We start from the raw sequence: 26,142 nt of genomic DNA on the forward strand, positions 1-26,142 counted from the left end.
TTTCCAGTATCTAACACAAATATTCCTTACTGTTTAAGCTCATCGCCTTTTCCTATGGATAGTCAGAACATGTTGTTCCTTAAGCCCTGTGCATCCATCTCCAGTGGATTTTCCCTGCCATGYACCTTTTGTGTACAGCCCCTGCGGAGTCATCTTCATCTTGAGCGTCTCCAGGTGCTGTGCAACAAGTTGGCAGCCCTAGTGCCCTGCAGATGCACAACGCACAAGTTCTGTGTGACGATTCATTCCCAGCCTCATCAAGTAGCCTTTGCTYAGGAATAGATGCTCACAATTACATTGATGAAATGACAGGAAGGTATTCTTCTGATGCTGAGCTGAGAATATCTCTTGAGCTAGAGGTAAGAATATGTCAGTTATAGTGTTGACTGGAAGCTCAAAAGCTCAAATGCAGGGAATATAAAGGAAGCTGAGCAAATCTTCGGAAAAGGCTGTCTTAGAGTACTGCTTCTCTGGAACTTATTGTATTACACAAAAAATACGAAATGTTTAAGAATAATTCTTGTTYATATTCTCTTGATTTATGTTTAAAGTCAATTTTTGTTTATTTATTCCAGGACATTTGAAATGGACCAAAGCTGAGGATATTGACATAGAAACGCCAGGATCTATTCTAGTGAACACTAACCTGAGGGCTTTAATCAATAAACACACCTTTGCTTCTTTACCTCAGCATTTTCAACAATACCTCCTCCTTTTGCTTCCAGAAGTAGACAGGCAGGTAAGTGAAAACACGCTGTATTTATTTCCATACTTCCCAAGACTTTTTAACAGTGTGTTTACATAGGCTGGCTCCTTGGACTTGCAGGTTTTCTGGGAAAACATAGGAAGATAACATCTGTAATTTCTTAAGTAAGAAGACAGAGTGACTGTAAAATTTGCCTTAGCCTTGACCAGTACCTCCTTCCTTGTGTCCTCTGTTTCTTCTCCATTCTTTCTGAAGACTCTAGAGCTCTGTGATTTGTCAGAAGGCAACTGGCCAACGGATTGTCCTAACTTGCAGAMTTTCTTAATGAGCTTCTCTACCTGCAGCATTCAAGATAACCTTAAAAATTCTCATCTTCAAGCTTACCTAGAGTCTCCCTTCATCCATTTACCTTCCTGGGCACTCCACCAGGAGTGTCCAGTCACTATTAGGTCTGTTGGTTCTTTCTCCTACTCCCCTTCTCTGCATGGCAACCTATGCAGCTGCTCAGGTCTGGGACCCAGCTCCTCATAGCTTTTGTTAGAAACTTTCTGTATGGAGCTCACAAATGTAAGCTCATATTGCTTATTAAGCAGCTCAGTTCAGGAGAAAGATTTTGGGAGTGCCAAGGTAGAAGCAAAGATTCAATTTTATACCATTTCAAACAATGTTTAGTCCTTTTGGACCTACTGTTTAGTTTGATTGCCCATAGGAGCAAGAAAAGGCCCTCTGGCATGTGTAGCAGTTAAAAGGGCAGAGAGGGTCCAAAACACTTTCATTTTTACCCCTGTCTGACTTCAGGATATAAGTAATCTCATTGATTTCAGCAGGGATTTTTCCACGTACTTAACTCAGACTCATTCTTAAGCACCCTGCCCAATTATAAGGCATTGCAGTTTATGCAGTTGTCCAGTACTCCTGTTTCTATGGTTCTACAGGATGCAAGTCTCTTAAATGCCTGTATCTTATATCAGACTGTTGAATGCCATGATTTTATTTTTTAAGCTCTCTCTCTGTAGTGTAGTTAAAATCTAACACAAAAAAAAATCAGTTCAGTATAAGGCAAAAGACAGGAAAAATTATATTGATATACATTTATTCAGTAACTTACCAAATCAGGTACTTTATTTTATGGACCAAAATTATGGTACTTTGGCACTTTGGTAGTGGGATATTTGAAAGAGAACATTAAGAAACCAAGCCATGGGAGAACCATATAAACTCATTTATTCTCAGGTTCCTGTAGTGCACTCAGAATCAGTATTGACATATTTCAGGAGAATCTTTTATGCTAGCTGTTAAACAGATTTTAAAACTAGTACATGCCAACATCTTACTGATAGTTCTGAAGTTTTTTTTTTCTAATGCATCAGAATAGATAAAAATGTCTGATAGATAAAAAATATTTTCATCAGTTTTTGCACTCTACACTGTCAATATCCCTGTTTAAAGGCTTACAGAACACTAGAGTCTCTGGAACTGAAAAGCCATTTCTCCTTCATGGTAGAGGTCGTAAAGCAGAGTTCTTGGTGAGAAAATCGAGATGTCTGTATTGATTTTAATCATAACTCAATAATGAAAATCCAGTCATTTCTTTGTAATTATTTTATCAGAAAATGTTTGCATAATATATAGATCTCAGGTGTTACTTCTACAATGCAGTGCTACGTAATAGAACAGTACTAGTTCCCAAGAGAACTGTGCACAAAAAAAGAAGTGATTGCCACAAGGAAGGCCTTTGCAGGCGTCCTTATGTCTGTATCCTTCTTGCAGTTCTCTATGGGTTTCTATAGCATACCATAGTTTTGCTTGCATTTGTAAAGGCAGAAGTCTCCATACATTTCTGGAGGATTAACTGAAGTGTTAGTCTTCTCTATGTGATTTTTTTGGGGATCATTTTCTTGTGCTGAGTAAAATAGCAGTGGGCAGCCCCCAATTCTCACTTTGAAGTCACAGTGAAAAAAAGAATTGCATCTGGTTTTTGAAGTATGGGAATATGTCACTTGTATCCAGAGAGCAGCATTCCAGATGCAAACTGGTGGAAACAAATAATTTGATAAACTTTTCCTTCCTGCAGTAAGTGGAAGACACCCTTTATAGTGCTCAAGAGTGAGGAAGAGAGTATGTGCTCAAGTGAGGAAGGGACAATTCCAGCCAGGAAGTTCTTGTCAGTCCCTGATAGTAGTCACTCTTCCTGGACTAGGCAGGAGTTTCTTTGTCCAATTTTGTCTGAACCAAGTGGGGCCTAAGGCAAGCAAACACAAGGTATTCTTTGACTTTCCATCTCTGTGGGTTCTCTTCTCTTGCTTTATTTGTATTTTCCTCGTTTCATCTGAAAATTTCTACTGCTGCTATTCTGGCTCTGAGGTGTTTCTTCCATGTGTGCTGCTGTGCTGTTGGCTGCTGCCATCTTCCCCAGAGAAAGCTCCATTGCTCTGTTCTCATATGGATGGGATGCAATGAATGGTGCTATAAAAAATGTCATAGAGTTATGCTATTTGTATGTATATGTAGTGCTCTGTGAAATAAATTACTTATGAAGTGCAGTCTCATTTAGGCTTTATTACTGCTTCACACAGAAAAACCTTACGATGAATGATCTTTTGTCATGTCTGTCATAAACAGCATTTTTCTGGGTGGTATAACTCCTCCTCCTTAAATCATATTGCGCTGAAACTTGTCATGCATATGTCAGTTTGAATAAGCATTTTTAAGAAACTATTATTTAAGGGAGTTGAGATTTTCTTTTTTATTTTGTTTGTGTTAAACATAAATAATTAACATCTCACTAAACCCCGGTTACTCCGCTATGTTCAGAAACTAGTTCAGGACCAAGTCAAGACCTTCGCAGGAAGTGTTTTCTGCATCTTCTTTTGTTTTTAATTTTGTGATTGCTATCAGRGAGTCATGGGAGTCCCTTAAGGAACATGGAGCAAAGGCCCTTTGGAATGATGTCCTAGGGTGCGAAAAGTTGGGATCACCTMTGCTATATTGGTGATATCCCTTTTCCTACTCCAACCAGATTTTTGCAGGCTCAGAACTCTAGAATTGCTGCCTCATTTTTTTCCTTATGAAAAGATAAATGTTATCATCAGTTATTCACAGTTTGAATTGATTTCAGCTTGCATAGTAGTTTAAATTTTATTTCAATAGCAGTGAGGCCTATGTATAATTTCATGTATTCAAAATGCCTGTAAAACAAATCGGGGCAAGCTGGCAGTCAGATAGTTACTTCCTAAGGATCTTATTTACTTACATTTACTTTTATTTGTGTATTGACAATGAAATAATATGCAGATGTTGTTTACAGAATAGAAACCCTGACCCAGATTTGCCTGTTCATCAGGTTGCTTGAGTGGGAACCTCATATCTAGAATTTGGCAATCCAGATTTTCAGCTGTTTTTCAACCTAATGGACTTAAGGCTCAAAAACCTTTATGTTCCTCTGCTGTGGAAGCCTGGCAGGAGCTTCCCCACGAGAACTAGGTGACCTAGTGACAACAAACAAAGCATGTTGGTATCAAAACTGTATGAAAAGCAAAGGCTCTGCACAATAGATTTCAATTATCACAAACCCCTACAATGATTTTTGTTTTTTTTCTGTCAGCTCTAATCAGAACATTCATAGCTGAAGAACAATGGATTTTTGATCAAAGAAACCTACCTTTGATATTGATACATCAAGATGATGATTATGTATAACAGAAGCCTTGCTAACTGTGCAGRCATAGGAAGTTTCTTTCTTTATCTGGATTTTTTTACAGTGCATCAAAATCTCTTTGAGGTGAATACTAATTAAACCATGTAGGCTGTGCAAGAGTGCGTTAACAGGACKGTGTGGCAGGCCCTGAAGAAGACTGGTAGCAGCAATAGCTTCCTTGCACAAGCTTTCCTTGTTGCTGCTCTTGGGGCAGTCAAATTCCCGCTATTGAAAATAGGGAAAGAGAAAGAGAAGTATGACTGTTTAGTCAGACATCTCCAACAACAGAAATAAATACTGCCTCATCGGCATTGTAACAGAAAGCTCAGGTGATTTCCTTCACCCTCAGAGACCTGTTCTTTCTTCATGGCCCTTAAAAGATACAGCTTTCCAGACTCTACAAATGCTTAACTACTTTCTGATCTTCAATTTAACTTCCCTTCTGGTATTTTCTCTTCCTGTCATTCTTCTAAGCCTCTTACCATTTACAGCTGCCCTGCCCTTATTACCTAGGACGGGAATTTTCTCACAGTCGTGAAGGATCCCAAGGTCACCTGAGACCTGTGTCTCAATTTACCATACCATTTTATAAATAAAGGAATTTAAAACAGTAAATGATGTCCAACTAAAATTGTATCCTCTCCTAGCTCTACTTATTTGGTGGAACAAATTTTAGAAATCTCTGTTTTTCTTCCTTGACTCATTCTACAATTAATGCATAATCAAGAGAGTTATTTAAATACATAATTGTAAACTTGGAAGTAATTTTTAGAAAGTGATCTAGAGAATTCCATTTCAGAAACACTGCTTTCATATAATTTGAGTCGGCTTCATATCTGTTACTACCATTTAAACAACAGCATGTACCAGATAACCTGTGATGTGATATGCCCAAATTACTCTCAGTCCTTCGTGTATCAGTTTGAGCTCCTCAGTGGAGAGAGGCAATGAATAATACAAAATCATTCAAAAAAAATTACAGTTGTACAAGACAAGGAAAAGGATCTGTCATCTCCCATTCTGACAGTATTTATTTTACTACTTGAGTACAAAAGAATAAAATAAATACTATTTAATGTATATTTCACTYTATATGACATTTATGTTGAAAGAGAGTAAGTTTTCGCAGCTCCTTCCCTCTGGCAGTGTAACCCCAGYGCACATTTGCTTTCAGCTTCATCTCTCCATTCAGGTCACACTGCCATTTACTTTCCTGCCTTTTCTTTGTAAGACACCAAACTGTGCAGAAATTATTCTTGTATTATTTGCTCCCAAGTTGATTTTGCATTTCTCTCCATGGAATTACGGTGTTGTAATAGCTAAATGGTTGCCTTCTTTTATGTTAGTTGCCTTTCCTGCTAATACGCCAACCTTTTAATTGTGCTTTTCAATTCTCAAAGCTCCATTTTCAAAGCTGCTGAATTTTCTGTTTTTTATTTTAATGTTCATGTAAAAGTTTGTGTTTTACTCTGAAATAGTTGTAAGGTTATTACAAAATCATTCAGARGAGAACATTTAAGTAGGTTGAATGTAACATATGTTTCTGCACCTAAGCACGAGTAGGCATATTAAAAAAGCTGTTAAATTGGCACCCCTCGGTGTACAGTAATTGAAGGTCATTCTGTGCCGCATTTCTCCCTTTAACTGACATGTTTTCTTAGGCTTTATTGGTTAATGTGGACAGTGTAACATTACTATAATGTGCTTTATTTATAGCGCTTACTAAGGTACTTTTAGGCTAGATGGATGGAGAAATACTGAAAGGAATGAGCTTTCTTTCCAGCTCTGCCTCATGAGCTCTGCCTTTCAGCGGTGTTTGCAGGGGCTACTCCCCTCGTCCAGCCCCTCTGTCCTTGAGCTCCGCTCCGAACTCCGCTGTACGGATTGTGTAGCTGCCCGTTTCCCTGTCGTGTGTATTAACAAACACGCGTCAGTTCTGCTTTGCCCGAGGTGAAGGCCAGAGGCCCCTAACCCGCCATGGCTGCCGGTGTCAGCGGCGCGGGCGCAGGCCCCGGCGCAGGCCCCGCAGGCCGGCGCGCGCAGCCTCGTGCCTGCAGTAGTGCTGACAGGCCCTCCTTGTCCTCCACACTTCTACGTGTGCAAATAGAAGGGCTTATGTTTTTGATAAACCGTCTTGTCTCGGCATCTCCGCAGCCTTGGGCGCTGTAATTGGGAAGTGCGAATTGGTGTTTTCCAGCCTGCACCTTCCATGCTGTGGATGTCCTTGCTCTGGTGTCATTTTTAAAGCCCTTGTTGTTTGAAGTCTCTTGTTCTAAGATCTCACCTTTGCAAACAATCATTGCAGAGCGTTAACAGAGCTACTGCAATTGCACTGGTGCATGCAAGGCTCAACTGAGCCAAAACCTGTGGTGGGCTCCAGCACTGGTGCTGTGCCAGCCGAAAGCAGGGAACTCAAGAGCTATGGCTCTCTCTCCTGTGTCCCTTGGCATAAGTGTGTCTGGTGTGAGACAGGCCATGTACCCCATTTGTGTTCCTCGTGTGACTGGGGAAGCTTTTTTTCCTCTAGGCTGCTCTCCATACGAATRTTATCAAGTACAGTGCATGGCTTTTACTGCCCTCCTTCCCGCCCCACAGGGACGCATTCAGAACCACTTCCATTTTCATTAGCTACTATGTGAGTGCTTGAGAAAGAGAGGAGAATTCCAGCCCACCACGGGGAAAGTACTGGCACAAATGCACTTTTAAAAACTCTGTGCTAGGAGATGTGCTGTGAGAATGCATGTGGAGCATAATAGTTATGTGTATGGACACAAGGGACTGGCATGCTTCGAATTATGTATCTCTTAAGGAAGTGTGGCAGAACTGCAAGATGTAGCATTTCAGCTGTTCCTTCCTAGGAAAGTAGTGATAATTAAGTGGCCAGACCTGGTCTGCAGTGTGTCCAGTGTCACCAGTGTGGGGCTGCACTGGAATTACACAGAGAACAGAATATTCCTTAGAATATTGAGATAAAAGATAGCCAGGGACCTAAACACAGGATGTTGCCTGCAGGTGATGGGAAAAGGAGAGCAAGCTGAAATGATCCRTCCATCCTGCAGCTTGTTCTCTCTCTCTCTTTCCCTCCGTTGCTATCACTCTACCTCCCTTGATATTATAAATAYAGGGTGAGATAAGATTATCAGACCGTTGTCTAACATTGCATTTACTTTTCTATTTACTATTTTTTTCAGTATTTCACCCTTCCTTAAAGACAAAGGGAAAAAGAATGTTTTTTTGAACATAATCATTTCAGAAGATGACTCTTCTTTGTCTTAGAATTTTCTTTACTGTGTTTTTTCTTAAAGCAAACAGATAGGCAGTGTTTTCTAATAGCTACAGAAAAGGGATAGGACACGATATATTGATTTCTGCCATTCACGATCAGTTTTAGATCCATAACATCCCCTCACCTCCTGTTCATCCCGCTCAAAGGCGAATATGTTTCATTTATTGAACAGTAAATTAATAGACTGTCTGCTTACATCCATCTTTCTGCCTCTTCCCCAACATGTGAGCATTACTGGATAATGTGACAATTCTTACTTTTACAAAATCACTAAGCCCCTTTTTTTAAAACAAGTTTCATACATGTTGCCTTGATCACAGCCTATGACTTTTTTTTTTTCTGCTTCGGCTTTTATACCTATTTTAGTACCTTTGTATATTTGTAGTTTGTTACGTGTTCTGGCATGCTTTGGTTTGGTACTTGTATGATAGATAAAATAGAAATATAAATTTTACTTGCAATTTCTCTAACAAATTCAGTTAGAAGATACTGTTTGTTGCACCTTCTGGTTTTCCTTATATTTTATTTGATTTTTGCTTCATCTTAAAACATACTTTCTCTCTCCATTTTTCCAAATTTATTGTGTTTAAATTTTTCATTTTTATTTCTTGCATCTTAGCTTGGCAGGATCAGATCTCTTTGCTGTTTTTGACACTACAGTGCATTGGAATGAATATAGCTGTCGCACTTGTCTTCTTGATTTAGACAAGGTCTAAATTAACATTTCATTTTGAAAACATATGTTTGCAATTCCTCAGTCTTAACTTGGCACTTTTCCTGCTTTAGAGAAAAAGGAAAAGGTCTTTGTTTCTTTCTTCAAAGACTCCTCTATCTTTTCTCCTCTTCCTGTCTAAAGCAAATAGTGCTGTAGTAGTAGATTTTGTTTATATGGATCAGTTACCTTGCAATCAGGGCTAAAGTAGATAGAGTCATATCCTGGGCCAGGTTATGCTATATAGAAGAGACAAATCTGAGAGCAATCCGTAAGTCTAATGTATGTATTGCTGTATCCCTTTCTTGGGGTGTATCTGTCTTGTAATTCTAATGAGCTTAAGTATCATCTGTTTTATAGTCACAACAGCAAAAAGATCCCAATGAGTTACATCTTCTCAGAAGCAATTTTCCTATCCTCCCTTTTCCCTACTTTAAATTCTTCCATTATTATCTTCTTTAAACATATCGAAACTGTTTGAAGAAAAGAYAGATTTTTATTCAAAGTCACAGCACTGTGTGTAAGTGTGTACAAGTATTTAGTGTTTGAGATGAGTCTCTAAATATTCCTTATCTTCAGGCAATGTAGTAGTTGCAGTCCTTTTGTCTCTGTGTTTTTGGCAAGTCCTGACTGTTTCTTCAAAATGTTCTGCAGCTTCCAACTGCATTACTTTCCTCACATTCCTGCCATCTGTGTCCTCAAGATCTGAAATATGTGTTTTGTGCTAAGCTTGGTAATTTTAAACTTCTTTACTATTCATTCTTCTCTTTTTTATTTTTCTAATCTGCATCTATATTATACTGCGTTTTTTTCCATCTCTTTCTCTCTTTTTTTTTTCTTTATAGTTATCAAGTCATTGATGAAAGTTTTCCTTTCTTCAGGAAAGACACAGGAAAGACAAAAAGGGGGTGGGAGTGTTGCCCTCCAGGTGAAGTAGCAACTCATATGTGTGGAACTGTCCCGTGGGATGGGCAGCTTGTGGGTCAGGATCAGAGGAGAGGCCACTGACACAGGTGACATTGGGAGTATTTGTTAGAGACCACCCAGTCAGATGAGGAAATGAACAAAGTCTTCTCTAAACAGCTTGAGGAAGTCCGTATCACAGGTCTTGGTTCTTAGGAAGAACTTTAACCTCTCTTGTATCAGCTGGAAGGACAACATGATGGGCTGCAAACAGGGAGATTTCTGGAGAGTGTCAGGAACAACTATTTGAGACTGATAATGGAAGGTCCAGCTGAGGGTGACGCAGAGCTGATGCTGTTATTCACTAACATGAAAAACTGATTGGGCTTGTGATAATCAATAGCCTTGGTAACCTTGGCTATGGAATAGTGAAATCCAGGTTCTTGGGTGGTGTGAGGAAAGTGAGTCCAGATCCTGGTCTTAAGGTGGGGAGACTTTGGCTTATTAGGGGATCCAGTCAGTGGTATCCATTTAGAGGCAGCTCTGGAGGGCAAAACTGCTCAGGAAAGCTGGCTGCTCTATAAAAAATAACATCYCCTAAAGGGTGGCCGCATCCTAAGACTTAGGATAACAAGTATGTGTATCAGGAGACCACCTTTGCTAATAATGTAATGCATGAGGAAGGTCCCGAGCAAAAAGGTGGATTTGGGAATGGGCTCCAAGGAAGGTTTTAGAAATATTATCCCAGCAGTCAACTGGGATCTGTCTGACTCGTTCTTACGCTTTCCAGGTAGTCATTCTCTATCTGAAGATGGAGTCTTTCCCTTTTCTATTTGTGTGATTTGTATTAGCCACCAAATCACAAGTGAAGATTGATGAAGGAAAAAAAAAAAAGGCATTCCAAATGTCATTCTTCTGCACAATCCATCAGTCATTATTTTCTTTCTTTTTTTTTCTCCCTTCATAAAATATTTTGCAGATACATACTTTGGATGTCATCCTTAATTCCTTAAGTCAACCTCATAGAGCTATTTATCTAAGAATTTATTGAGTTTAGTGTTTTTACCTAGCTGTTCACTGCCTGGCAGCATCCATTTGAGATGCTTTTGTTTTGCTGTCCTCAGCTTTCCTGTTGGCCCTGCTCACGTAATTTTCATTTTTTGGGGGAGGGGGAGAGGCAATAGTGCTATTTATTTAATCYGCATATAGTTCCTTTTCCTGGATGTCCAAAGTGTCTTTCATGCCGCTTGTGAGGGAAACATGATTATTGAATGAACTATCAAATCTCAAGGTACTTCCTGTGGACTCTTGTGTTCTTTTCTGTAAATATTTCTCTGACAGTGTAAGGTTTACCCCCAAATTCAGAGATAATCCAGTACGGAGCTCTATGGTGAGGCATTCTTGGCTAGACATTTAGGCTTAATGGATAGTGGTGGTTTAGTGCAGTAAAACATACATTGTTTTACACTGCACATAATGATACRGTTTATTCCACTGAAAGCTTCTGAATTAGCTTTGAAAAGATGATATCGTCGTGACTGTGGACAACCCAGTGAAACAAGAGCAACCAAGRGGCTTCATTAAAGACAGAAAATACCATTTCATTAAATAAATAGTATTATGTCATCATCTTGAATATTACCTATGGCCAGTATGGCTATGGAAAGCATCCAGAAAAAAAGGTAATAAAAATTACATCAACCATAAAAGCTTTTTTTCTTAAGAGAAAATACTGGATTGGGGYTTTTGTTCTACCAGAATCAAATTAAATGTGAAGAACAACATTTTTAATTACAGTCAAGTGCACTATTTCGTTCAACAAACAACTAACCAATGGAAGTCTCTTGCGTGATAAAAGTAAGCACTGATTGTGGGCAGATTTTATCAGACAAAAATTGAAAATGGTTGATGCAGATACATGAGTACTAGCCATAGTTGCTTTAAATGGGCTAAAATATTTATGAGAAATAAAAATTCCCTTTTTCAGCCATATGCCAGCTATGTTAAATAGAAATACAAAACTTCTGCTTTGTTAGCTTCCCTAGTAGTTGACCATTGTGGGATCTTTCACAGTTTTCTTTACTGATCACTCCTTTATGATTCTTCAAGGGACTGTTGAACACTGAACCTTTGATTTTATCTGGTGTCATGGGCCGCATATGGTACCACTTCTATAAGAGAGACTCCTGAAAAATACAATTTCTTTGCTTAACATCGAGTTGTGTAGCAGAAGAACTGTCAGTTTATCACAAATACTGCCATTGTTTAACAGAAYTTACAGATTCTCCGTGACAACTACAGCTGCTTTTCCTCTCCTTCCCCAGGCACATTCACACTCAGTCTCTATTATAGACTTGCCAACTGTTACAACTTCCTTTTAGTTTGGTTCCATTTATCACAGTCTCTTTGAACTGGAGTTGTACACGCAGAAAAACGACTTTCAGAGAGGTAATGGCATACTTGAACAGTCAGCAGTATCCTGTAGGAAATAAAATCTTCCCCAAAGATTTTCATACTAGAAATACATGCATGTTTCTCTAAAAGTATTTTTCAGATGGATACATGTAAAGTTTTATAGCTGACAACTATTATTTGACAGAGAGAACTTCAGTTGTGGAGAACTCCTTGAGCTTCCAGATGCTTAGCCAAAGTATTGAGCCCGAGAGTCACTGTTTCGTTCCTCTGGTTTAGAGAAATGGAAGTAGATCTTGCTAGAGGTTTTTGAAGAGTGTATAAATCAGAAATTAAACAATCCAGAGATTGGCAAGAGCAAATATAAGCGAGTTCTGTTTCCTTTATTAGTGCCTTGTCCATTTTGCAGTAGTAGCAAGTTCTTCTAAAAAAAGAAAAGAAAAAAAAACCACCATTATGGACAAAACCTATGGCCTTCTAGTACTCTTTGGAGCCGTGCTAGAGATGTATGATGTATTTCCAAGTGGTAGTCTCTGGCTGTTGGACTCATGAAAAGTTTTTTCTACAAGGATTTTTCCTCTCAGCCTCAAGAGCAGAAGTATTTTTTGGCATTTTATATGCCTCTGCTGTCAGCTAGCTGTTGATGAACTGTAAGATTGCTTTCTAGCCATCATGAAGCCTAAGCGTGGTGGCTGTTATGAGCAGTCCATGTTTGAGAAAGATGGATCCAGAGAACAGGAGTGTCTTTCAGCAGATAGTGCTGAGAAGATGCAAGACTTCATGCTATGACATCCACTTAAAATGTTCAGGAACTAAGTGGAATCCACCGTTTGAGCAGGGAAAGCTAAATCATTATTTTATTAAATCACATTATTGCTGAAAATCCTACTCTTCAGATAGCTGCTTGCTTCAGCTGTGAGTCATTAGCTGTGGTCAGTCAGTGGGCTAGATAGGCTAGATTGCATACAGTGACTTGGTTAAGAGCTTATTTAAAACCTGAGAGGGCCTGGAGAGGCTGGAGGGCTTGAGGATAGAAAGCAGGTAGTGTCTAACCTTTTTTTWAAAAAAAAAAAAAAAAGAGATTGAGAATTGATCACAAGAAAAGCAAGCCCAAGAACACTTTTGGTTTTATTTTCAGTGGTGAGGTAATCAATGACCACTTGATATACTGTCCCTTATCTTTGAGAACTATGAAACAGACTCTAACTAAATTATTTTTCAACTTTTTAAAGACCCTTTTATATATCAACATAGGAAATACACTTTAAAACAATACTGAGAGGATATTTTACCTGGTCTTCTCTGCCTTAATGGAGAATCAGCAGCATCTGCTGCATGTGGTACTGGTCTAAACTGGTTTTGGCTCTCCAGTGATGGAGGTTCCACAGCCTCTCCAAACAAGAGAGTCCTGTGCTTCATTTTTTTAATATGGGCATCCTTTCTCCTCAGGATTTTTTTAATATGGGCATCCTTTCTCCTTTCTACTGTAAGCCAGTTACTCACTGCTCCGTGTTCATGCAGCCTTCAAACCCAAAGGCAGTAACTCCACTTCCATGTTCCCTTTTCTTGAGACATAACCCTTAATGCAGTCTACCTAGATAGAGGACCCTAAATCTGTGGCCAATCTCATTTCTTTTCTCTGGTCTTTATATTGGTTCTGAATTAGAACAATCAAAATTAAGCGTATAACTCCAACTCTGATGCTAAGTAACACCAAGTACAGCAGAATTGCTTTTATATTTTACTCATGATACCTAGTACCTTGCTCATTTTATTTGTAATTGTACGTCAACTTCGGCTTATATTCAGTTTTGATCAGCCTACTTATTCATACTCCACAAATCCTTCTCTACAGAAGTATTATTTAGACAGTCAATCAAGTTTTGGAGATCCTTTTTGTATTTATCAAATAAATTAGCACTTCACAGCTCTGGAACTTTGCATCCTCCTGTACTGAGTTGTCCTACTCTACYCAGTCATTTCCAAACTAATTTTCAAAATTGTTGAGAGAATTCTCTATTTTAGTTCTAGCTTTCAGTGTGCACTCAGTTTCTTTCAGGATTATATTATTTGCAAATTCCTTTGTTTTTTGTTTTTGTGTCCCTGCAATGCATCCCTCTCATTTGATAACAAGTAAATAGTGTTTCTCAGTTTTTCAGTTTTCTAGCAGTACTGCAGCCACCTCATTGCAACTTTATCTAGTTCATGTATCTGAGATTGTTCAAGAAAACAGCATGTCAAATGGTAGAGTTAAAACTTCTCCTGTTTCTCTTCTAGCACAAGGCCTCTGATGCTGTCAGAAATTAGAGTGATTTGACATGATTTGTTCTTGACAAGTCTATGTTGGCTGTTGCTCCGCTTCTTGTTATCCTCCAGGTAGTTGTGTTTGGCACGARTTCATGTTATTTAATCGTTGCATATATTCTCCAGGACGTAAAGGTGGGGGGATCAAGGAAGATTTTAAAATTGGCTTCTAGCAGCAACCGAGAATGGACTGTGATACGTAGCCTCATACCTGACCCCTGCAGAAGGGTGCAGGTCTGCTCCACATTCTGACCCCTGCAGAAGGGTGCAGGTCTGCTCCACATTCTGGGGTGTATCTGCCAGTTTGACGTGAAGATCTTGGGTTGCCCTTGAGCGTCACAGAAAGGACGAGATGCCTCCGCAGAGGCAACAGAGTTGCCYTGAAGCTGGCTTAGTCTGCAAGAGRCAAGTGATGCATACATATTTACATAATATATGTGTGTGTATATGTGGATATATTCTATACTGCTGTCCCACTCTCTTCAGTGCTCTGGGCACTCTGAAATGTGACTTCTAATGGTTCTGAAAGAGATTCAGCATTGAGCATTTAACTGGCTTAAATCCATCAAGACTAACTGATTTGCATACATTTAAATAACATTTGCTCAGCTTCCTGCTTGTTCAAGGATGAGATCTTATCCTTTTGTTGATGGTATTAATTGTATTAAGCGCCTCAGTGTAATAGATTTTCAGTGAAGGTGAATGCACAAAAAGCATTACATATGTCAGCTTTGTCTACATACCACTCTGCAGTTTATTTTTCTTTTTGCTGACTGGTGGAGTAGCTTCTGCTTTCATCTTCTCGCTGCGAAGGTACTTACAGAATTATTTCTTCACAGGGCATGATGTTCCTTGCACCTAAATTTGGCCCTTTATGTCATGGCCTTCTGTGGATTCTTGCTCAGTAAATTGACCTCGTTTCCATTTTTTTGCATGCCATGAGATCAACAGTGAGTTCATAACGGAGGCAGTCTGGTCCGCCTGTACAATCCCCATTGTTCCTTAGCAGCACTCAGTGTGGCCACTATTGTTTAATCAATATGAGGTTTCTTTAGCTCCTTTTTCTTGCTTGCACAGAACTCATAGGGATTCCCGTAGCTAATTCTGCATTTATGGAAGTAAGCCTTTCTTTTTTTTTGTTCCATTGTCATTCTTTTATTTTTTTTCCTAAACAAGCTTTAGTCTTTTATATTATTTGTCATATGAATTGTCAGATCTCCATTTTGCCTATGAAGTCAAAATGTTGATTCTCAGCTGAATCTTTCAAGTCCTCCTAAGTACCATTTGTAGTTTTTGCATTAGTGTTCAGCCATCAAAGGCTGAAACAAATATACCACTGTCATTATGCTGACCCCTTCTTTAACCTCTCCTTTTATAAATAAACTTAGTGTAGGCAGTGATCCACAGCACTGTATTCTGTACCTAATAAYTCTGGATTTTGAGTTGTTTTTTGTTTGCTCTGTTGATTTAGTTTGACRTGCACCTCACTTGTGGGCTTATGATTACCCCGTGCATATAAATATGGCAAAAAGATTTTGGAAGAATTATTAAGTCTGTCTTTAGAGCATGTTTCTTTCCTGTACAATGGCTTTTCTTCCATCTTTGCTTACCTATTGCCATAAACTAAATATCATCCGAAGCATCACCCCATGTTGAAGATGTCAAAGCCATTCTGCCTTTTCACCTATTCAAGCACAGGTTCATTACAACTTTATGTCTAACTGTTGTTAAAAACATCAGCAGGTCTTAGAGCCTCCTTCTCATTTCTGATCCACTTACTGTCATTTCTGGCTCTATTTGCAGAGCAAAGGTAAATGGACATCCAGGTTTAATGAGTAATCAGTAGAGTGGATAGATGTGCAGGTGTCACCCTATCCAGAATATGGTTTAGAACTTTACTATGGAGGTAGTGAATCTTTCGGATACTGGGAGCTCTGGCTTTTCTTCCTCTATTCTTGGGATTAGTTGCTCTCTTTAGCCCTGACAGCTTTTGATTCAGACAGTACTTTTCTCTGTATGTGAATGTCGTATTAAGTACCTATGAGAGAGTTTTGTATTCTCTGACTGTATGTTTTGAGTCCATTTTGCTGTTATATATAATTTTTAAACTTGCAAAACAGGCATTTGTACATGCAAACTCATTAATGGTGTCTGAAATTGTTTATTTAAAATTTGCTTTTGTCCATTTTATATATGTTGACTAAAAAGGAATAAAGTCTTTGTATCCAGTGTAACAGGACACATGAATTTATTCCGTCCTATCTTAAGGCTCAGGAACATGTTTGTRACTGCTTATGCATGAGGCATTTTGCCCAGATGTATCTGCAGAGTAGGTACCATCTTCAACKGTGTATCACACAGGATGTCTTAAGTTTTGAGTTGTTAATGTCTTTTAGAAATGCATTGGATTATCTTCTTGTTGCATTTGTAGAAGTATTAATGCAAATAATTTGTTGGGTGCTTTTGTTGTTACGTTTTACTGTTCCTTTAATGTGTGGTCTCTTTAGCTTATCTCTGTAGAATTTCTGATCTCTTTGRTGTAGGAGGGGATTCATCTCTAGCTTAAGGTAATTCCATCTGGATGTCTACAGGTATGCTAAATGTCTAAATTCTTGTGCAGATSAGTCAGTACATGGACAACAGCTCTTGGAGAGCTATTTGGCTCCCTCTAAAGAAGGTGCCTGCTGAGTGATTGACTGGAGAGTTCTCGACTCCGTTGACTAMAACCACATCTAGACATCTCTGCATTAGTTGTTTTGATCTCCATCAAAACATTCACATTACACCCAGGAACGTTGCCATGCCTATGCCTTTCTAAGCAACATTTGTATAGAGCAGTAGGGCCTAGGTTGGTATGCTATGGCACTATGCTATAGAAATTACAAACAGAAATGTTCATGCTCTAATAAGAATTTCATTATTGAATGATGGTTTGTAAAGAATAGGTTTTCATTATGGTTGCGAGCAGRCACTCCTCCTTTTCACCCCTACAAAGTGCTCAGAAAGCCCCAGCTCAGAAGCCCCTGGCCGCAGTGGTCCAGTTTTGGTGGTGGCTGCAGATGCCTGCCCGTATCACCTGGGGTCAGACTTGGTTGTGCTGCTATCGGTCTTCCATTCCCATACCTCTTCGGGCAGCCTTGGAAAAATCACAGACCTAAAGCCAGAGTTTCTAGTAAGTTGTCTGATGGCTATAAATACTGATTCTTTTCCTCAATTCTTGGGRGGCTAAAGTAATTTGAGTAGGAAGCCTCTTATTTTCAACAGTAAAGACTTCAAAAGAGATGGCAACTTGCTGCTGTCACAACATAAACTTCCAAACCTGGTGCTAATGAATTGTGAGATCCTTGGTTTTGTTTTCTTTCCAGCAAAGATATCGTGTCATGAAGAAGCAATTAATCCATCAGACTTGATGATGACTAGTAGGAAGTGGTAGAAATGTATGGGACAAAAACACGTATGAATTTGATTGGACCTGGTTAATGGATGTGTAAGAAAGACACAAAAATTTGYCATTAACATGCGTGCTTTACTACTCATCAGGGTTACAGTATTTGCATATCCCAACTGAAGCTTGCTCATGTTGGGCCATGAGACATTTTAGTTAAAACTAACTATCCTTTTGTATCAAATTCAAAAGCAATTCTTAATGCACTGGGGACTGTGTAGAGCAACAGATAATCTGGTATATTACTATTCTATTTCTATTTCTGTTACATTTCTATTAATACTGGGTTTGGATTTAGGCTTTGTGGTGAGGCAGGTTCACACGAACTAGCATAGCCAACTATTTTAGAGCACCTAATTAGGAGCCTGGTCACCATTGTCCAGAATGGACCAATTCTGGACCAATGTCCAGAATATAGTTGGTTTAGCTCTTTGTCCTGTTTCAGGRTAACACTTGTGCTAATTTGATTCCTGCTTCCTGCCCTGAACTGAGATTTTAGTGTGAGAAAAGAAGGTGCTGTGAGCAAGTGTGATGTTGTTCTGTGTCTCTGCTCTGTAACGGAAAGGAGGAAAGAGATCACAGCATGTGCAGAAAGTTGAAAACGGAGGTTATCACATCTGCAGTGTCTGATATAGGATATTCATGGCAGGTCATTTGATAGAGTTCTAGGGAACAGGGTTTGTTCCATGTTATAAAATGGCAATGGTGTCTCTCTACAGATAAATAACACATAGGGTATTTTTTGTTTCTTTTTTTTAATGTGTATAGTGTAAACACTGCTAATCTTTTCAAGTTTCATCTTTAGGAGTCTCCATAGTGCAGAGGATTAGAGCTGTCATGATGTGTTTACTCACAGCTTCCATCTTTCACCCGTAATTGCTCTTAAATATCTTGAGGAAATGCTGTGAATTATCGAGCTTCTTTTTTATTATTTTATTTTATTTTTTTTTCTTTTTTCCCCAGGCACAGAAAGCACAGAAGCCTAGTAGAGGTTTGTAAACAGGGTGTCTAATTACATGACTGATACAGACTCTTAATGTAGGTTCATCATCACTTCCCTAGGTATCTATGGCCAAATGGCACGATATTCCCAGGCATTAGCTCTCATATAAGAAATATGTTCTGCTTCACAGTAACTACATAGAGTGGATCGTAGGTAGTTTTATAAATACACAAGGACAGTTTTGAATCACTTGGAAGAGAGAGAGAAATAATAGATTTGCTAATTCCTTGACTTCTACCTCACCTGCCTATGCTGTATCCTGAAACACCAGTGTGTATCTTCAAATAGAGCTACACAAATAATCCCAGCCTCTTTGTCACAAGAGATTTTGCAGTTGAACTTGGAGCAAAAGCATTAAGTAGCTGTTGGTAGAAAAATTTCCTGTCAGCTTAGTCCTGCGATGACTGTGTTGGACTTTTTCATGTTCTGTTATGCAAGCAGATGTTTTTTAGTAGATGAGTTGGGTGGTTTTGGTTTGCTTTCAGTGAAAAGAGGAACTTTTGACAGGCATTGTGAATTCTGCATGAAAGTATTAATTAAATTGTGGAACACAAGTAATTCCACCATCGTAGAAAATGAGAAAAACAGAAATTCAGAGCCTAGCAGAATAAAACATAAACTTTTCAAGAAATGTTTGCTGTTCCAGTTCATTAACGCACTGCCTCTGTTAGACAGCATTTTTTAAAGACTATAAAAATTAATTGTGTTTTTAAAGATCTACTATATTGGCATGTTTATTCATGCCAATGAATAAACACTGAAGTACTGAAGTCGGGCTGAATTACTGTGTTTTCCTGTTGTTCGATTATTTTTGCTTCTTTAAAATAAACGTTTATACAGGATTTTGCTAGTTTTGTGACTGTTCACAGTTGTTCCCCTGCCCCCCCCATCCCCCCATAAAAATTTTCAAAGGAATCCAAAATAGCTAAAAGGTGAAATTGCTTTGGGCATTTTCTCATCACTTAGTCTGCTTTCTACTTAGTGTTTCCTTCTTCCTTATAACATTTGGGGTTTTTTATTCTCATTTACTTTACCTCTTCATCATCAGTTCCTTTTGCTTTTGTGCCATCCCCCCTTTTTGTCTCTGAGCTTTGTCTGAATGAATACATTCTTCCTCTCCCCTTCCCAGGACAGTTTTTCTTTGATCTCAGATTTTCAAGCAGCTATAGTAGTAAAGTAATAGAGACTGGCCACTTCTTGCATTTTTATTCCAGAAGAAGTGCTGATTGGCAGGCATTATTTTAGCAWATTTTGTCTGCTTAAAAGATTGCAAAGCTCTTTCCTATGCTGGTGGATTTTAAAGTTTATTCCTGTGACATTCGGCTTTTGAGTGTTTGAGCTTATTTGGTCCCACGCTAAGTTATATTTACCAAGTCTARTTAATAGTGGTGTTTTCATGCATCCCTCCATCCTGCTCTTTCAGCCTGAAATGACTTTTTTAGATCATGTTAAAATAGGTCACTGGTGGATCCTCCTCTACTTAATTAGTGTTTCTGCTTCCGGATTATTATATAAGTTTCTGTCCAGCTTTTGGCTATTCTGGCTATATTTTTACTTGAAGCTTTTCTGTGCTCTGTGTCCCATGAGCATAGCTCTCAGTACAGCCTGTCTGCTGGCTGATCACCAAAGTCTTAGCGATCACAAAGTCAGCAGTTCTCTTTCGGTTTGTTCATCTTGCTTTCTTTAGCTCAGCATCCTTTAGCCTCATTCGTTCTCTTGAAAATGTAGTTCCCCGATACTTGTAAGTTTTAACAATTAAAAGCTGAAGTGGTGAATGCAACATTCGCAATGTTCTTTATGTCGTAAGCAGTAGTCCACCAATGATCTAGTGCTCCATCGTTGTCGGTTGGCCTATACTAGTAAACCACTTGACAGGTACTGTGACCACTGTGATCTTCCTCTCAGCCCCTAGTTGTTGCTTTTGCTGCTCTGCAGGAGCTAAAGCCCTGTTACCTGTGTCCCTGCTACCATCTGCTTTTTCTTCCAAAATTACTACCTATCCCTTTCTCTCAAGTTAGGAACATTTTGCTTAAGTAATAAAAAAAAAAAAAAAATCTGAATGAGTCTGGATTATTAAAGTCTGGGAGTTAAATTCTTGGCTCTACTTAATATTTGAATTTATTGAGCTTTCTAGCATCTAGCTTGGAGTTTGCAGTTTCTTTTTCACACCTTATAAAAATTAACCACCCCAAAACGCAGAACTTCCTCCAAGTTTATCAGCCAATAGCATAAAAGATTCAGTAACKCTTCCTACAAACCTTGCTTTTCTCATATCCTTATGACAACACAGCTACAACAAAGCTAATGCTCTTCATCTCATATTCACATGCTAATCTAACTTGGCAGTCTCCATAATGCTCTTGATTTATGCAGTCTAGTGAAATAGCTCAATTACACTTTGGTTGTAGTTTCATATAATGTCTTCTGCAATTTCAAAGTGGATTTCTGCTGAGAGGTGATATTCTCCTTCCATCTCCTGCTGTGCATTCTGACTTTGTATGAGATCTGGTGATTGTGGGGCCTTCCGATCAGTTGGATCATCTTGCTGCTTTAACAGAAAATTAGCATCTGCAAACTATTCCTTTCTGTGAGAGTTGTTGATCTGACTAACAGTGTCTGTCCTGTGCATCACCAGTTGAGCAAAAGGATTTGGGAAGATCATGTCTTTCACAGACAGCCCTTAGCTATAGRTTAAATTCAATACTAATAATTCAGTGTGTATATTACATGTCATGAGAAGTGCAGACAGTGTTAGATATCCACCCTGCTCTTGAATGAACTTCTGTGAACTGTTGGCAATGCCATCTGGCACGAAATCACAGGCAGTGCCCTAGGTTCCTATCCAGTGGAAAGCCCCTGGTACTGTCCTCGTGTGCACAACATCAACTGTTTCCATGCTGAAGTCTTTAGAGTTACTTGTCTTTCAGAGGGTATCACTTGGTTCTCCTTTTACTACTCTACAGACTTTTGTTTTACTCATAGCTGCACTTATTTGGGAAGAGGACATCAGCTAAGGGATGAGAAGATGAGSTAAGGCTGCTCTGAAAGTGGAGCCAGTATTACTGGTGAAGCCTAGAGCTCAGGGAGGTTGCTGGAGATACCAATAAGTACCATTAAGTGTTCCTGCCACATCAGCGTCTTTCTGCCTCTTGGTTTGAAACAGGTTCTGATAAGCAATATGGCATAACTAAACTTTTTTGTTTTTAAATTCCTTGCTTTTCTTGTTTCTTTCTGTATAACTATACTGATTATACCCCCTACTGATTTATTCTGTGTAGTTACCTTTGCCAGTTAGTAAAATACTCCTTGAATAGTTGGACGTTTTCTCACAAACTGAAAGTAAGTATCCAGTTTTATGGTAACAGGAAGCTCAATAATTAGATTGCTTTAAAAAGTAATTGCCAAAAATACTGTAAGTCTTCAAATGGTGTCTTATCATTGACTGTTTGACGGATGCAGAAGGTAAAGATCATTATTGCTTATAATAATTTTCTACAGATTTTACTGTTGATGCCTATAAAATTATCTGTGTAGTTGGTTTTTGTTTTAGTGCTGAGCTTTGCTAAGGTCACTAGTCCTCAATTCTGCTCCCAGTACAGTCTGTTAGCTAGTCTGAGCACTAGGTTTATTTGGCATTGAGAGCACAGGAAAGTCACTGTCCTCGTTATATTCAGTTAATTTGTTTTGTCCTGCACTGCAGGCAGACGCACAAGTACAATAACGATCTTGATTTTCAATTGTACACATCAGCTCTAGACAGAATAGTCTCAAGATAGAGGGCTGTGATTAAAACATGTCAATCAGGCAGTCCTGATGACTGATTGCTAGTGAAGAGAGCCCGTGGATGCCGGATTAGGCCACTTGCATTTACACTAACGACTATAATGAAAATGCTGTTTTAGTAGTAGTTGATTTCCTTTGTTATTCCCACTGCCTATCCCTCCCCATTTCCCTTAATTGGAACTTTATTCTTATGTGATCACACTGAAGCTATTTCTGACAGTATCTTCTGCTACCATCGGCTTATTTTCTAGATGGGAAGTGACGGAGTTTTGCGCCTCAGTAGTTCTGCTCTAAATAATGAATTCTTTGCATATGCAGCACAAGGGTGGAAACAGCGATTGGCAGAAGGTAACTCTCCTTGTTCTCAGATTTACCAGATATTAATTATTTTTATGAAGGATGCCTTTGTTTCTGTGTTTGAGAAATACTGTGAGAATGGAAAACGTAATCCAGCAGCAATTCAGCAGTGAAAAAATGCTGATTCCATTTTGAATTTTACAGCCTGCCGTGGCAGCTCATTTTGACAGTTAGGAAAAAAAATACAAAAAGCATTTTCATCACTGTCAGACTTGGAAACATAAATGCATGTGACTAAATCCTTCCAATATACCTTGTAAATACTGAAGTTATATGCTAAGCGAAATCTTTCTAGGTCAAACTCGCTTTTACTTTTCTTCATTTCAATTTTGGATTACTGGATGACTGTAAGAGCTATGTGTCATATGTGTATCTGTAAATTACAATGATCCTGTATTAGACTAAACCTTGACAACTTTTATTCAATATGTTAGTATTTGTTTTTTAGGGGAATTTACTCCAGAAATGCAGTTGCGCATCCGACAAGAGATTGAAAAAGAAAAGAAAACTGAACCTTGGAAAGAAAAATTCTTTGAGAGGTTTTATGGTGAAAAGTAAGTACTGAAGCAAATAAAAGCATTTTTTTCATTTTCTTTTAGGAGGAAATGAAAATATAATTCTCTGCTTCCCATAGTGCAGGCATATGCTGTAAAACTTAATAAGGCAGTTATCCAAGGCAGTCATTCCCCATATAAGAAGCTGTGGGTAGAATTATAGTGGCATGTCTGCACTTGCATTACGATTGCATTTTTAAGGTTTATAACTCATCCATAAAAATTCATTCTGAGGAAAGCTTAGGACACAAGGCCTAAGCATGTGAGTATTTTTTTATTTTTATTTCTAAAGATGGCTAAGAGCAGTTCTCGTCTCCTGCAAAATATAAAATCAGTCTCTGCAGAACAGAAGACTACTAGTTTGATTTTAATTATTTTTTCTAAGTAAGTTAATCATGAAAACCTTTAAAATCAAATGGTGCTTTTGAGTCTTTGACCCAGGTGGCCTTCCACTGGGCTGAAAAGTGCAACATGGAAAAAGCACTGCCTAGAACTAATCCCCCTGAAAGTGACACAAGCTGCTGCTATTTTGGAAGTGAGACGCAAAGAATAAATATTGGCTAAAATGGATTAGAAAGTATCACTGCAGGTGCTCAGCTGAGGTGGGTCAGCACGGTTTTCTTGGTGCTGACACAGAGAGGACATTCTGCAACAGCTAAAGATGCAGCCGTTAGATTCTGTCTCTTTCCTTTTTTTTTCCTAAGATTTTCTTCAGATTTAAGAATCTTGCTTTTAAAGACGACATCTAAACATTATTCCATCACACTTATCTAAAAATTATTCCATCAACACTTTGAATTACATCTCTGTTAAAAAACACAGAATTATATCAATTTTTTATTTTAAGGTATGTTTTAATGCAATTTCTTAATAACATATAGTAGACAAAAATGTCTCAAAGGAACCATTATGATTTGAGAGTTCTTTTATTGCTATTAGGTATTTTTTATTTAGGAAATCAGGAGCACTGAGAATCCTGCAAGTGAGTAATGCACTTAAAAGCTATAGCATTGATTAAAGCATTTGTGTAGCCAGCGGCTGCTTCTCTCAATCCACTGGACTTGGACCACTAAAAACTGTGGTGTAGTGAAAACAAGGCAACAAGTACACAGATTAACTGTAATGTTTGCCTTGTKTATGTGCTTTCTCCTGATGTGAAGCTATTTGTACTTCAAATATAATGCAAGTTCTGTGGTGTTCGCATGGCAGATTTTTTTTTTTTTTGCTGTTGTTGTCAAATGCTTAATTTCATATTTAAAAGCTTTGAGAGCTCAATTTAATCCAGCTCTTAATCCCTTTCATATAAAAARAGTATTAATTAGCTTGTTAGGTAAGCAGCATAATGGCTTTCCATTATGCCTGTCGAGATAAGCCACTTAGAGATTCTGCACGAAGGAGAAAACTATGTAAGGTGCTACCACAGAAAGTAGAAGTTTAATAACAACAAAGCAGGAGCAGCTCATTCTGGCTCAAACGTATCCCAAAGTCACAAATGAGTATCACATGCACAGAGAATGTTACTCATAATTTTACAGAGCCAGAAGCCCTGCTGTGCTAGCTGAATGCTGCTTGCTATAGCAGTTGGCAGATAATACCTCACTCTGCAGTGATACMTGTCATTTGGAATGATAGATTCCTGACATCCCCATTGTTATGCAAAATGTCATATCCTACATAATATCTGTTTCTGACTACAGGAGTGAATCTGCTTCCCCCTTCCCTCCCCTTCCCTCTCCCCAGCTTAGGTTGTTTCAGTTGCCTTCTTTTTCCTGCCTAATATGCAGGCAACCTCCACTTCACAGCTGCTCGGCCAGTCTTAAGTATTTTTCCCCATTATTTAAAGGTTGCCTGGTAATTCTTGCTATAGTTACACCCGGTAAAAATTCTTACATTTTTTCCTTTATCAGCTTTTAAACTTGCTTTGAGCATGATTGGATTTTGTCTAATTTTAGTTCTGTTTTTACTGCTGAAGTAGCAGATCCTGCGAGCTTTCTGAACTTTTGCACAGTGACTTTGGCTACTTTAATCTTTAGATACTCCATAACTAAATTCAGCTTTTACCTAGAAAAGGGACAATTAATAGAGTCATTGTAATCATTTTTACATACTGTGGAGCTCGTGACTTTGAAAGGCTTCCATGTAGGCTCTCTGCATTGCTTTTCATTTGCTCGTATCTGTGGCCAGGCCATTCAGCATGAGACTGTCAATTGTAGTTTCCATCCATCCATTTTATGTTTTTTTTTTTTTTCCTGCTTTTGCAGTTCTGTTTCTCCTGGTCATTCCTCTTTTCCTCTCTCTGACTTTGTTTGAAAAACTGGGACTTCTGTGGTCATTTATCCCGGGCCAGCTGATGCGCGTGGCCAGAAACGCTCGTTCTGGCTTTGCCCCCAGGATTGCAAGGGTCATATTCCAGGGTCTCACTGTTTTATTTCTTTTCCTACTCTTGAGAGAGTTGCATGTCAAGATGGTGCTGTCAGCCCACTAAATCAAAAGCTTCATTTTGGGCATATTTCTACTAATTTTTATTGCTGATTTAACCCTTCATTAATTTTTAATATTTTCCCTGGCTCTTCTCACAGCAGTAGAACATCAGCCTCTATGTATTTTTGAGTAGCTGTTTGGTCTTTTTTTCATTTGATGAGTGTCCTTACTTTATCACTTGCATCCTGCCCTTACTGGCTCATTCAGAGATGACTGTTCACTGCTCTTCTCGTATTTTCCTGCTTTATTGCAAGCTTTGGCTGTCTGTCTCTGTAAGGAAAACAGGCAGATCAGCTGTTTATCTTGCAATGTGGGCTTGTCTTAAACATGCTGATCTCAAGTCCTCCCTTGAAAGTCTTTTTCCTCACTGCAGTATCTTAAGATAGTAGTACTTTTAATACTGAATAAAACTAATTAAGATTCAGCACATGTTCTGCTGGCCTTAATCCTGCATTATATTATTCTTGTACTTCCTCCTCTTCCTCAATATGTTACTTGG

The 26,142-nt window shown here is 38.6% G+C and overlaps 1 protein-coding gene across 1 annotated transcript in view; it reads left to right on the forward strand.

Moving 5' to 3' along the window:
* ASXL3 (ASXL transcriptional regulator 3) overlaps positions 1-26,142 on the forward strand; it is a 102,559-nt gene that overhangs the window by 66,125 nt on the left and 10,292 nt on the right. The window contains exons 10-12 of the mRNA XM_026051598.1: positions 576-739; positions 22,503-22,599; positions 23,057-23,162. Coding sequence (XP_025907383.1) covers positions 576-739; positions 22,503-22,599; positions 23,057-23,162 — 367 coding nt within the window. The remainder of the gene's footprint in view (positions 1-575; positions 740-22,502; positions 22,600-23,056; positions 23,163-26,142) is intronic.

The sequence above is a fragment of the Nothoprocta perdicaria genome, unplaced genomic scaffold, assembly GCF_003342845.1.
Source record: "Nothoprocta perdicaria isolate Ctin4 unplaced genomic scaffold, notPer1 scaffold_77, whole genome shotgun sequence".
In the NCBI taxonomy this organism is placed as follows: Eukaryota; Metazoa; Chordata; class Aves; order Tinamiformes; family Tinamidae; genus Nothoprocta; species Nothoprocta perdicaria.